Here is a 14,159-nt window from a genome sequence, read left to right on the forward strand (position 1 = left end):
CAAACAACACACACACATGCAACATACACACAACACACACCAGATGCACAACACACAAACAACACACACACACGCAACATACACACAACACACGCAGCAGGCACAACATACGACAGACTCACAGTTAGATGCACAACCAACATGCCCACAGCACTGGCACACCCGTACACAACATACACACAACAGATGCACAACAGAAACGCAAAGACACAACAGATCTACAACAAATAACAGACAGAGGACGCACAACACAAACACACAACAGGCACAGAACAGTCACACAACAAATGTAGCACACACATACACAACACATGCAGCAGCTGCACATCAGACAGACACACAACACACAAAAAATAACAGGCACAGCAGTTCAACAACACACTATCAAAAATTGCACAGCAGACACTTAAGACTGTCAACAGACACACAATGGAGACACAAAAGAATGACAGCAGACACACAACGCTGCAACACACTACCGACAGATGCACATTTGACGCAAAACACAAAACAATAAACACAATAAACAGCAAATCCACAACAGACACACAAAAGACACAGGAGATGTGCAACAGACACACAACAGAGTGAAATAGACAATGCAGAAACGATGGACGCACAACAGACAACTTTGTTCAAAATCACAGAAACACAAAATAGCTTAAATGTAAAGTTAGAGTGAAGAGACTCTAAACACGACGAGACAACCAGAGAGATGGAGAGGGGCGGAGCTTACCCTGACGGCGTCCTCTGACTGTGAAAGAATTTCTGATTAGAGGAAGAGGAGGAGGAAGAAACGCTTCTGTTCTTCTTTTTCCCTTTCTGTCTGTTTTGCGTTGTCTGCTCAAGCCATGTGTGCACTCGCACGTGTGTGCATGTGTGTGTCTGAGCGAGGGGGGTGTGTGTGCACGTGTGTGGATATGCCAGATATGTGCAGATATGCTTCTTTCTGTGTGTGTGCGGTTGCAGATGTGAATGCACGTATGTGTGCATACAATTTTATGGGTGTGTGTGTCTGTGTGTGTGTGCAATCTAATGAGTGTTGTGTGTGTGAAGAAGTTGTGTGTTCGGTTGAAAGTTTGCGTGTGCGAACAGTTGTGTGTTTGGACAGTTGTGTGTGTGTGCACATGTGTAGGTGCAGTTGTGTGTTTGTGAGTGAAGCAGCTGTTTGCGACTCTCACCAAAGTTGTATCTCAGCTGACTCAGCATCTTTCTGGCTCTCTGATTGGCCGTTCTGGGGTCACAGTGCAGTTGGAGGCGGGCGGACTTTGCTCCCAGGTTGGCCGCCTCCTCCTCTGCGCTGTGATTGGTGGACGGGTTTCCTGTCAGCTGCTCTCAGATCTGCTGACTGGGTATCAGGACTTCTTTGGGCGTCCTGCCGCCTGCTTGTCGCCTCTATTAATAGATGAAAAGTCTGAGCAGAGGGATAGCTCCTCCTCCTCCTCCTCCTCCTCCCATCATCACCCCCCCACTCACACATTCAGTCAGGGGTCTCCCCTCCATCCTTCTTTCTTCCAGCCTCCTCCATCTCCTTGATTCGTTTTCTCCCCTCATCTCCTCCTCAGCATCTGGCTGATTCCACAGTTGTGACATAAGCACACATGTCCACTTTAAGCCCCGCCTACAGGCGTTGGCCTCCTGCCAACAGGTTAGATGTATTTCTGTCAAATTTGACCGAGACGTTCTGTGATTTCTCCTCTCAGACACATGAAGATCCACGAGAAGGACCCGGCCAGCGGCCTGCCGCCCATCAGCAGCCCCCCCTCCCCCACCAAGCGCCGCCGCCCCTCCGTTAAGAGGAGGCAGGGCCACGACGAGGAGAACGACGACGAACCCCAGAGCAAGAAGGTAAAGACCCGCCCCTCCTCCCAGATTCATGGCGTGCTGCGGGGGGTTAATGGCTGTGGTGTGTTCAGGTGATGGAGGACGGCGTGGCCGAGGAGGAGGCTGTGGGGGCGGGGCTGGGCTCGGAGGAGGAGCTGCTACCGTGTCCAATCTGCTTCAAGACCTGCAGCTCCAGACTGGATCTGGATGCTCACATGGACTCGCACCCTGACACCGCCCTGAGGTACTCCACCACCCCTGCTGTCATGTGACTTTGTTCAGACAAACTTTGAGGGATGTTTGAGAGCAGCTGGTGGAGCTCCCCCCTCTGTCACCATGGAAACCAGCTCCTACCAAACACAACCTGGATGAAGTGAGGAAAAGTGAGGGGCTGATGAAGGAGGGATGGAGCAGAGCTAAAAACTCAAGGTGGAAAGGATGAGAACATCAGGGAGAGGAGAGAAGGGAGGGATGGAAGGAGGTCAGCAGGCGGCGCTGAGCTCGTTATGGAGGAAGGAGAATATTTAGCAGGTAATCCTCCCTAATCAGTCGGTAAGAGGATCGGCCGCACCGCATGGAGGAGGGATGGAGCAGTGGAGGGGGTAATTTACTGGACCAGTCGGATGGTGGATGCTTCTGAGCGTAAAAGGAGCAGCGAGGAGAACAGTCAGGTTCAGGCTCAGCCTCTGCTCCGCTCACCTGCGCAGTCTGCTGCAGTCCCATGAAGCTGCGCATCCGCGTCAAATAGATTTACACTTTCAGCATGACCTTTGACCTTTGTGAGGGCGCCATTGCAAAGTAGAGAGCTGGCAGTTTTCATTCACAACTACTCCAAGTTTGACTCCGCCCCCTCACAGTAATCCATTTTATCATTTTTCTCAATGGTTTTAATGCAAACTGTAAACAACTGAGAGAACAAAAAACAGAAAACAACAAACATCACGTACTAATGAACAGATTCCTACAGATTTCCATTATTTTAGGAGCTAAATTCTTCAGATGACTTTAGCCAAACGCAGATGTTTTCACTGAGAAATGTGGAGAACTTTCGCCACCTTGTGGCCTCATGGAGAACTACAGCAAATAAGCAGCCGTGAAACGAGCCTGAATGTTCTGTTAGAGGAGCTTCTCCACGGTGCTCTCTGTCCCTGCAGGTGTGACCTCTGCTGCTTGTCTTTCCGAACGCACCGCGGCTTACTGCGCCACAACGCGGGGGTCCACAAACTCCTCCCCCAGGACCCCAACGGCCGCCCCTTCATCCAGAACAACCCCTCCATCCCCACTGGCTTCAACGACCTGGCGTTCATCGACTTCTCCTGCAAGAAGTTTGCTCAGATCGCGCAGGTATGTTTGCTGATGGCTCTGTGGGCGTGGTCAAAAGTTTGAGTTTAAAACAGGGGTCCCCAAACTCTTTCTTGTGAGGGCCACATGACTGTTTTCTTCATTTCTGTAATCTTCATAGAAAAAAATAGTACTATAGCATTTTAAAAACTAGATGTAAAGCATTACCTGTGATAATGCTAGTGTGAATGCTGTAAGCTGATTGTGGCTGCTCAAGAAGCTAGTGCTGATAGCTCAAGATGCTACAGCTAATAGCTGAAAACGGTGAAGGTGATAGCTAGCTAAAATATTAGCTAAATAACAAATTAGCAAAAAAATGGTAAAATCTGTAATTTACCCAAATCAGCTATCTAGCATAAAGCTAAAAGCCAAACTAGCCTAATAACTGAGAAAAAAAGTAAAGAAATAAAGAAAATGTGAATCACTAATAAACCAATAAATATTTTATCTTCTCCCGTCATTGTTCAGACTGCAGAAGGGTGGAATAAAAAGTCACATTCTCTGTGGTTCTCGATCAGCGTTTCTCATAGTGTGTGTGTGTGTGGGGGTGGGGGGGATGTCGGTGGGGCGGGACAAATGTGGAGGCGGGCCCAATCTGGCCCACAGGTCATAGTTTGGGGACCCCTGGTTTAAAATACCATTTTCCCTGCAGGTTTGGTGCGAGACGAATCTGCGGCGCTGCATCAGTAAGTTCCATCGCTTCGTCTGCGACGGCTGCGACAAGGCCTTCCCTCTGCGTTCGGCTTTGGAGCTGCATAAAAGCACCTCCCACCCCGACGCTCCTGCCGCCACCGACGGCGCCAAAGAGAAGGCCGAAGAGGACAGAGCCACAGAAAACGGCGTGGGAGGGCAGGATACTAAAGACCCGCCCCCAATTCAGGCCAACTTCCTGGAGGGTTTGGGCCTCCTGCACGTGTCAAAGGTAAGACCCAGATCCAGAACTCAGTCTGGACACCTGAACGACCTTCCAGGGATTAACCCCGCCCCCTCTAAAATCCCAGGTGAAGTCTGGCCCCACTGACGACGAGATCCACCAGGCCTACCTGGACAGTATAAAGGTGATTCACGTGGAGCCGCCGTCCTCCAGCCTCCCCCAGGAGCCCGCCTCTGGCTTCCTCTCTGGGGGTCTGGGGTTGACCTTGGGTCTGGGGGGGCTGGCCGCTCTGAGTATCCCGCTGCTGGAGGCGTCCGGCTCTGTCCTGCAGGGTTTGTCTCAGGGGGACGCGCTGCGCCTGCTGTCCCTGCAGCCTTTCCAGAAGGGCTTCCTGCTGCAGCCTGACGGGGGCGTCACCGCCGCCAGCGCCGCCTCCTCAGGAGCCAAGCCCGGGGAGGCGGGCGGCGGCGAGATCATGGAGCTGGCAGACATCCAGCAGATCCTTAAAGTGGCAGCCGCTGCGCCCAATCAGATGGGACTGCCGCCTCTGGCCAAAGCTCCAGGATTCGCTGCAGGTGGGTGCCGGCCCGAGGCGCGTGATTGGTTCAGTTTGTGGTGATGTCACAGACTTTCTTTTCCTCTCCTCTAGGTCCGAGTCAGAAGGCGATGCCCCCACTGAAACCCAAACCCCCCAACAGCCCTTGTTCCAGCCTGACAGCAACCACCCCGCCCCCCCTGCAGAGCTCGCAGCAGGCCTCTCTGGGCTGCATCAGCCCCGGCCTGCCGCCCCCCACCCCCTACAAGGCGTCCCCGTCAGCTGGGACTGCGGGACAGGGGGATGCAGAGAGCCTGGGTGACTCCCCGGTCTCCGACTCCCCACCCACCGCCATCACAGCCGTGAACGAGGAGGCGGGGCTCGGAGGGAGGAAGCTGGGGACAAAAGCGGGGGGCGGCGCCGGCTCGGTCAAAGGCTCGTACCCCTGCCGCTTCTGCAACGAGGTGTTCGCCTTCTCCGGCGTCCTGCAGGCTCACATGCGCTTCCACCTGGGGATCATCCCCCACCAATGCAACATCTGCGACTACGTGGCGCCGGACAAGGCCACGCTGATCCGCCACCTGCGCACGCACAGCGGGGAGCGGCCGTACGTCTGCCGCGTCTGCCACTACCCCTTCACCGTCAAGGCCAACTGCGAGCGCCACCTCAGAAAGAAGCACGCCAAGACGTCCAGGAAGGACATCGAGAAGAACATCAAGTACGTCACCTCCACCACCACCACCATCTCCGCCCCCATCACCCCCACAGCGGACTCGGAGATGGGCTGTGCCGGAGCGGAAACCACCTGTCGCTTCTGCGGCGAGGACCTGAAGAGCTACCGCGCGCTGCAGATCCACCTGCGCACGCACAACGGCTGCCAGAAGAAGCCGTTCGAGTGCCGGCGCTGCGGCGCCGCCTTCCTGGCTAAGCGGAACTGCATCCACCACCTGCTGAAGCAGCACCCTGAGGTGCAGGAGCGGGAGATCGAGGAGCACATCGCCACGCTGCTGCCCGCCAGCACCGTCATGGCCGCACGCAGCACCGCCCAGCTGCCCCCGAACGGGCTGATCCCAGTTCAGGTTCTGTCGGCGGTGAAGGTGGAGGAGCTGCCCCACCTGGTCTACCCCGCAGACCTGGACCAGCCGCTCGACTTCTCCGCCAAGGGCCGCAGCAGCCGGGGGGGTTCTCCCTCAGTCAAGGTGGAGAGCTTCGACTGCTCCGCCCTCGACCAGCCCATCGACCTCTCCATCCCCAGCAAGCGGCAGCGGAGGGAGGCGGGGCCTGACATGACGGACATCAAGACAGAGCAGAGCGGCGGCTTGGAGCAGACGTACGCCCTTGCTTTGTCCAAGGACGAGAAGGCGTTGGGGGGGCTGCACCCCCACCCCCAGCTGGGCTGCTATCAGCTCCCGCCGGGTTCCACGCCACCCCCCGCCCCGCTTGCCGGCCCACCCCGTGCCCAGCGCCTCAAACCGCTGCTGCCTAAACCCACCTCCACCGCATCCCCGCCCTCCCTGAAGGAGCTGCCCCCGCTGGCGTCCATCGCTCAGATCATCAGCTCCGTCTCCACGGCGCAGGACCTGCTGAAGAGGGAGGCGGCCTCTCTGGACGGAAAAACCCATCTGCCCGCCGCCTCTTTAAACCCCCCCGTAGACGCCGCCGGAGCTGCAGCCGCTCAGAGCGAGGAGGCGCCCGACTGCAGGTACGTGACCTCACCGGCACCGCCTTCACCTCCCTCCTCCCGGTCTGACAGCTGCTCCTCCCTCAGAAGGCGGTCCAAGAAGAAGCCAGCCTCGGTGGGGGGGAAGGAGAAGCCCGGCGCCATCGACCTGGAGTCCAGCGGCGAGTTCGCCAGCGTGGAGAAGATGCTGGCCACCACCGACGCCAACAAGTTCAGCCCCTTCCTGAAGACCGGAGCGGGAGACCTGTCTGGAAAGAAAGGTACATCCTACGGGAGGGGGGGGGGTCCGAGAGACAAGCAGACTCAACGTTTCTGTGAACAGACTCGGACAGGACGGCAGGAGGAGGAGAGGAGGAGGCCGGAGCAGCAGAGGAGGTGAAGCCTGCAGCTCCGCAGTCCAAAGGGAAGAAGAACGCCTACTCCAACTCTGTCCAGAAGATGACCTGCCCCTTCTGCCCACGCGTCTTCCCCTGGGCCAGCTCGCTGCAGCGCCACATGTTGACGCACACCGGTACTCACTCACACACACACACACCCATGCTCACCAGCACACACACACACACATATTCATACAAGCATTCCTGCAAACACAGGTAGAAGCCTCACCTCTTCCTCCCCTGCTGTCCTCTCCAGGTCAGAAACCGTTTCCATGTCCGCGCTGTGACGCGTTCTTCTCCACCAAGTCCAATTGTGAGCGCCACCTGCTGCGCAAACACGGCGTGACCCACAGGACGCTGCGGCGCAACGGCATCATCGAGAAGAAGGACGGAGACGAGGGCTCGCACGAGAGCGCAGGTCTGTCTTTGGGGAGATAGAACGAGGCAAAGCTTTTATTCTTCCATTGTTTTGATGGATCATAAGAAAGACTTTAAAACAACACATTTCTGCCGGCTTGATTAAAAAATAAGACGTAGATATGAACAAAATGTAAAATATGTCAGAGAATCTGAGTTGGTCCTCATCTGATCCTGCAGAGAGCCAGTCGGAGACGGAACAGGTGGCACCAGATGCACAGCAACAAGTCAATGTGGCCGCCAACCCAGTCCCCGCCCCCACCGTGGAAAACCCCTCCCCCCACGAAAGCACACAACTAAGCCCCGCCCACAAATCTAACCAAGGTCAGCTGCCTTAAGAACACATTTGCTATATATACATACATAAATACATATTTGACATGCAGAGGATAATGAACATTTGAGGGTTCAGTTCTGGTTCTGCTCATTTCAAACCATCCACAGCAGAAAGATAAATATAAGACGATTGTTTCACAGTCTGTCTGACCGACTGCTCTAACCGAGCTTTGCTCTGCAGACTGCAGCCTGACTGCAGAGCAGCCGCAGGAGGAAACCCCCGAGCAGCACGACCAGCAGGAGGCGCAAGAGCCCCCAGCTGCTCCTGCAAAGCAGCATCCACAGAGTGGAAAGGTAATCTGATTACAGAGCTAACATTGTGTTTATACTGGGTGTTAAATTATGACTCTTAATGATGATGATGAAGATGATGATGACAAAGATCAGGAGTGTTAAACTCAAACCAAAACACACCTTAGGGAACGGGCCGAACAGGATAAACATTTATTTCAGTAACTTTTATAAATAAAATGATATAAAATAATTATGAACTAGATGTATACCATTACCTGTGATAACACTAGTGTAAATGCTGTAGAAGATGCTAGTGCTGATAGCTAAAAACACTGAAGTTAATAGCTGAAAATGCTGAAGCTGATGACCAGCTAAAATATTGGCTAAATGCCATATTAGCTTAAAAACAAAAAAAGAAAGAGAAAACATTGTTTAGCCAAAACAGCTAGCATGTAGCTGAAAAAATTCAATTTCAAAATATCCTAAAAAACTGAAAAAAGCCTAAAACAGCTAGTGTGTAAATGAGTCCAGAACAGCCTAAAAAACCAAAAAAAGCTAAATTAGCCAAAACAGCTAGCATGTAGCTGAAATATTAGCTAAATTCCAAAATAGCTTAAAAAAATAAAATAGTCCAAATAGCTAGCAGAATACCAATTTTTAAACTTTAAACCAAAACTTTTTAACATAATTATGAATAAAAAGGCAGGAAAATTGTTCCTGAATAAATTAACTTAAACCTTAAATAACTTTCAATATTTTACTCTCCATAAAAATATATTTTGTCAAAATTATACAAATTAGAGATGAGCGCAAGATAACATCGGGTCATTAATGACAAGAAAATAAAATGATCTAATTACCTGGAGGGCCGGATCCGGCCCCCGGGCCTTGACTTTGACCCCTGATGATGATGAGTTCCTCTCTTCAGGTGGAAAGCACCGATGATGAAGACTGTCACAGCAACAAGAGTCTGGACCTAAACTTTGGCAAAAAGCTCATCGACTTTAAGCTCACCACCTCGTCCTCAGGCTCCGCCCCTCAGGACGAACAGCCCACCTCCTCCTCTGCACCCTCTGCCTCGGCCACGCCCGAGCCGACGGAGAGCCCCGAGGAGAAGGAGAAACCGTCGGCCGGCAGCCCCTCTCTGAGGTCGGACTCAAAACACGTCTGCCACGTCTGCAAGAAGAGCTTCCGCTACCCCACCACCCTCGCTCGCCACGAGAGAGCACACATCTCTGAGGAGACGCCCTCAGACGAAGCCCCGCCCACCCAGACGGAGGAGCCAACAGAGAGCAAAGCTGCTGACGAGGAGACAGAAGACAAAGAGCTGGAGATGGAGGAAGGAGGGAAGGGAGGAGACAGCGAAGGAGGAGAGAGCGGAGAGTCGGAGGAGGAGAAGGAGAAGGAGGAGAGGAGCGACGAGGAGGCATCAGAACCAAAGAGCGCCGAGGGAGGGGAGGCGGCGGGGGGGCGCGTCGACAAGAGGAAGAAGATCTGCAGCGTGTGCGGGAAAAGGTTCTGGTCCCTGCAGGACCTGACCCGGCACATGAGGTCGCACACAGGTACGGCACCACCCACCACACCGTCACCTCCCTCTCAGGTCCGGCAGCTCACCGGCGCCACCTTTCTGTCCACAGGGGAGCGGCCGTACAAGTGTCAGACCTGCGAGAGGACCTTCACGCTGAAGCACAGCCTGGTCCGGCACCAGAGGATCCACCAGAAGCTGCGCGGCGCAGACGGATCCTCCGTCGCCAACGACTACGCCAGCGAGGACGGGGACTCCTGCACCCCCACCCCCACCTCCACCTGCCCCCCCTCAGAGAACGAGAGCGAGTGCGGCAGCACCATCGTCGGGGCCAAGGAGCTGGAGGAGGAGGACGCTGCGAAGGAGGACGGCGAGGGTCAGCGGGAGGATCCGCCCGCCACCGAGGCCGACGTTCCCGCCGAGCAGCCCGACTCGGAACCTGAGGAGCCGGACTCTGCAGCGCCCTCCGCTGACCAGACTGAGCAAGCTACTGAATCAAAGACGAGCATCGACGCCCAACCAACACCCCCCAAAGATCTCCCCCCAGCTGGAGACGCCGCCACCGGCCCCAGCACGCAAGGCTTCATCCAGGGGCTGCTGGAGATCCACAGCAAGCCCCCCCTGGAGCACATAGTTCCCAACGGAAAGCCTCCTCTGGTGGGGGTAGACTGAACCCCCCCTCAGCCAGCATCACCGCCGTGCCATTAATGATGCAAACCCAGCGGGGAGAGTCCCGGCGGACGGACGGAAACCGCCTTTTCTTGAAGTGCCTTAACTACTAGTCCTCCGTGAACAGAGTCTGCGTGGAGGCGGAGTTCCTTTTATAGCTTTTTATGATGACAATGATCTTTTTGGTTTTTTCATGCGGGGAATCTAGACTTCAGCAATAAAATTAATATACGATCGCAGATATTATCGTTCTAGATTTTTTTTTGAGTTGATGATCAAATTCAGAGAAGACCTGAAGCAGACTGTCGGCGTCGCAGACACCCCCCTCCCCCTCCCCCAGCGCCGGCTTTCAGTTTTGACATGTCTCAGAGGCGAGGTTCGTGTGGCCGCTTCACCAGCAAGTCTCTCACTGTGACCCGGAGGAGGTCGTAACTGGAAAACGCAGAAGGTCGGCTGGCGGCCGACCCCATCTCTTTGCTGAGTCAGCAAACGCGGACGCTCACGAACTCATCACTTCTGTGAGAAGAAGAACTCTGAGGGCAGGAATGGAGCTTTGCTCTCCTCGTTAAACTATCACACTATTGATCCCTCACCCCTCCCATTTTTTTCGTTCTTGAATTATACTCCTCAGTTGATTCCATGTGTGTATAAAAGTTTTGTTTTTCAGCATGTGTGCGATTATCCGTGATATTTAGGTGTGGGGAGGTGAATAATTAGTTTTTTTAAATAACTGAACAAATCATTTTGTGTGTGAATGTGTGCCACCCTTCCACCCGTAGTGTTACGTTAGGGTTAACGTCAGGGCCTCCAGCGCTAACGCCTCAACCTCCACCTATGACCTGCAGCCGTGAAGGCTTCAGGCAGCAGCTCCGTGTGCAGACTCTGATCGCTCGTCTTCCATAAGGTGCCTCGCAGGGTACCGTCAGGGAAGCTTCACATGAACTCAAGCTAGCTCGAGCTAGCGGCTTAGACAACAGCTACTTGAACCAATTAGCATCTCCAAAATAAAAATATTGGAGGGTTAAGTGTTTTTCAGCTCAGAGAAGGCAAGTGTAGCCCTAACATTTGCTGTATCAAGTTACTGATATTAGCTAAGATATACTTGCCTAAATTAGCTCAAATAGCGGTTAAGTCTGACCTGTAGTTTTGCTAATCATAACAACAACATAACAACTAAATAAAAGTCATAAATTGGTGAAAATTGGTGAGTTTCAGGATTTTATGTTAGCTTAATGTCACCTCTAAGTGCAGCTAGCTAAGCTACATGTGCTTGTCTGTTTTAGCTAGCTAGCTAGATTAACTGTAAGCTAGAAAATAGTTTTAAAGCTAATTTGGCCTCCGCCTGATTGAGCTTCAGCCCTAAAATTCATGCTAGCTCTGTGACAATAACAGACTTGACAAGCTAACCATGAATACTCGCTGGCTAGTGTCAGAGTTCGTGGAGGTTCCCTGACGTCCCGCAGCGCCTCACGTTCTTAGCCTAAACCTCAACTGGACCAGGCCGAGAAAAAGCTGCATTTTCCTAACATGCGAAGCTTGTCCTCTCAATGTTTAGACCAACAGAAGGAGGTCAGCTTTAGAGACAATCAGTTTACCCGTTGGAAAGCCTTTCCTAAAAGCTAGCCAAAGGGCTAGCTAACCTCATGTAGTGTAACCTGATAGGCCGGGGGGGCAGGTTTTGTATGGTTTGTGTGCAGATCAGTATAGCCAGTTTTTCTATGTCTTAGTTATTTGTTGTTTTTCTAAACATTAACCAACCTCGTAAACAAATCCAGCCTGAGCAGATGTGGCCGCACAGGCCGGTTGAAGCACAAAAAGCACAGCTTCTGGGATGGACAGCTTCAGACCTCCCGCTTACTCCTGTTTGTATGAATTCTGCGCGACACAATCAAGAGGGAGTCGGCCGCGTCCTTCAGACTGTTCACACTAGAGACCTCCACGTCCCAGCAGCCTCTAAGGAGGAGATGTCTCATTGTCGTTTGGCTTTAGCGCTTAGCTAACACTATTGGTTTTTTTAGCTAAAGATGCTAACCTGATCTGATCTGATTCTCGTTTCCTAGTTTTGAAGTAAACTGACTAATAAAAGTCTAAAGTGAAAGTGAAAAGCCACATTGCTAAAGGGCTACACTCTTTTTGGTGAGGCCTCCTGCAGGAGGTGCTACTGCCTCTGTGTGAACCTCTGAACGGTCCTGTTGGTGCTCTGCTCCCTCTGCAGTGGAAACGTGCACTCACCTGACTGTGTGTGTGTGTGTGTGTGTGTGTGCGCGCAGCCGCAAGAATACTGGACTTCCACTCGAATGCATGTGAATTGTTTTTAGGTGTATTTATTTGGAGGTCAGGCGTGCGTGTGTGAATGTGAGCCGTGTTTCTATGATGATCGAGAAGAAGCCATGTGTGAAAATCTCACTTTGATGCTGCAGAACTGTTATGAGGAACTGGTGGTTTTGTGTTGTGGACTCCACGGTCCAGCGGGCCGGCATACAACTCGCAATAAGAACCTCTGAATTCAAAAGCTTTATGTAGATCTGAGGGTTGATTCTGTCTTTAGTTTAGAGTTTTTCCTCTATGATTTGTAAATGCATATAAAACTGTGAAAATCCACTGTTCAGTTAAAGGGTGACTTTTAGGTTAGATTTTTTTTTGCATGTCAATCTAATGTGTTCAGTTATGGATAATTTCTCTCTTTTCATCTTCTACACATATATAAATATAAAACTCTATGTAATCTCGCTCTCAGGGTCTTTCACACATTGGAAATGCTTTTGTTTTCTCCTTTCCTGAGCGCATCCAGCCCGGATTCACCCTCACTCTGCCCTTTTTGAAAATCCACGTCTCGGATCTGTAAATCACTACATTCAGCACTTGACTGTGAACTCACCGCCACCTAACAGAAGACGAGCTTTGATGCGACACTCTTCGTCCCCCGTTTTCTCCATCGATCATGACGTTCACGTGCACTGGACCTCAGTCACGCAGCATTAACCCGACTGTCCTCCTGTGGTGGCCTCCTTTAGCGCCTCCTGCTGTTAGAAAACGTGGCAGTGTTTCACTAAGTCAAGAGATGTAAACCTCTGTATTCAAACCAATAGAAAAAGCAATAAAGGCTATATTAAGAAATGGCGTTTCAGCCAAACGTGTGTCTGAAATGTTTGGCGTCCAGATGTTTTTTAACTGTTAATATTTTTATCTCGCTGGATCCCTTTTGTGGTCATGAGGTTGATGGCTCCAGCCCGGCTACTGTTGGGTGAAGGCGGGGCTTAGCCTAAACAGGTCACCAGTCTCTCAGGACCGCACACATCACCAGGCAACCCATGAAGCATGTTATTGGACTGGGAGGAAACCGGATTTCAAGTAGAAAACCTGCAAATGCAAACTCTACAGAGGAAGGATTTGAAGCAGAACCATGTCACTGTGCAGTAGTGCTGCCACAAAGCATTATTTTAATAGTCTACTAATCACAGATTACTTTTTCTGATTAATCGACTAATCTAGTCATGTGCAAACTGGATGTAAAACACATCTTAACCATCATTAGCTTTAAACTAACAAAAAACTAGAAATATAACATTACCTGTGATAATACTAGTGTGAATGCTGGAAGATGAATTTGACCGCTGAAGAAGATTGTGCTAATAGCTAAAAACGCTGAAGCTGATACCCAGCTAAAATATTAGGTGCCAAATTAGCCTAAAAAATGGAAAAAAAAGCCTAAGCTAGCCAAAATAGCTAGCATGTAGCTGAAATATTAGCTAAACTCCAAAACAGCCTGAAAACTTTAATAAATGCCCAAATAGTCCAAAAGAATCTAGCAGAATGTCATAACTTTCAACTTTACTACACTCTGACTCCATATAGTGGCTGATGTTATTCCCATGTATTTACATGCAACCAGCATAGAAAGTGATGAAAATTCATATTGGCCACACATAGTCCGTGCAGCAAAGACCACATTCCTGCATTGGCCGCACGCATTTTAAGTGTGTCCAAGGCTGGGGTTTTATTGTTGGCCGCACGTATTTAAAATTAAACTTTTAAGTTAAAGTCCCATTAACTGTCACACTCCTGAATGTGTAAATGTGTTCTCCACATTTGACCCATCCCCTGGTGGAGCCGTGAGCTGCAGAGACAGTCGCACTCAGGAACTATTTGCTTGTTTAACCTTAACCATAACCATAATCCTGACCTTAACCTTTTACTCTGGGTCTGTGCGACTAAGAAAAAACTTTTTAGAAAATGATGTGCGAACAGACCTGCTTGTGGTGCGAATAGACACTTTCTCATATAATATAAAGTAATATAAAGCAACGACTAATCGACTATTAAATTGATCGTCGACTATTTTAATA

At 51.2% G+C, this 14,159-nt stretch overlaps 1 protein-coding gene across 3 annotated transcripts in view; it reads left to right on the forward strand.

The window, feature by feature from the left end:
- Positions 1 to 12,930, forward strand: part of rreb1a (ras responsive element binding protein 1a) — a 42,450-nt gene extending 29,520 nt beyond the window's left edge. For 2 of the 3 annotated variants that reach the window (XM_024279782.2, XM_024279784.2), the window contains 13 exons: positions 1,704 to 1,848; positions 1,917 to 2,068; positions 2,979 to 3,168; positions 3,818 to 4,087; positions 4,167 to 4,614; positions 4,689 to 6,276; positions 6,343 to 6,515; positions 6,578 to 6,766; positions 6,889 to 7,050; positions 7,230 to 7,373; positions 7,567 to 7,679; positions 8,548 to 9,181; positions 9,257 to 12,930. In XM_024279782.2, the coding sequence (XP_024135550.1) occupies positions 1,704 to 1,848; positions 1,917 to 2,068; positions 2,979 to 3,168; positions 3,818 to 4,087; positions 4,167 to 4,614; positions 4,689 to 6,276; positions 6,343 to 6,515; positions 6,578 to 6,766; positions 6,889 to 7,050; positions 7,230 to 7,373; positions 7,567 to 7,679; positions 8,548 to 9,181; positions 9,257 to 9,816 (4,768 nt within the window). In that variant the 3' untranslated portion in view covers positions 9,817 to 12,930. The remainder of the gene's footprint in view (positions 1 to 1,703; positions 1,849 to 1,916; positions 2,069 to 2,978; positions 3,169 to 3,817; positions 4,088 to 4,166; positions 4,615 to 4,688; positions 6,277 to 6,342; positions 6,516 to 6,577; positions 6,767 to 6,888; positions 7,051 to 7,229; positions 7,374 to 7,566; positions 7,680 to 8,547; positions 9,182 to 9,256) is intronic. The other variant, XM_024279783.2, reaches the window with a different exon arrangement.
- Positions 12,931 to 14,159: the final 1,229 nt, after the last annotated feature.

The sequence above is a fragment of the Oryzias melastigma genome, linkage group LG20 (assembly GCF_002922805.2).
Source record: "Oryzias melastigma strain HK-1 linkage group LG20, ASM292280v2, whole genome shotgun sequence".
Classification (NCBI taxonomy): domain Eukaryota; kingdom Metazoa; phylum Chordata; class Actinopteri; order Beloniformes; family Adrianichthyidae; genus Oryzias; species Oryzias melastigma.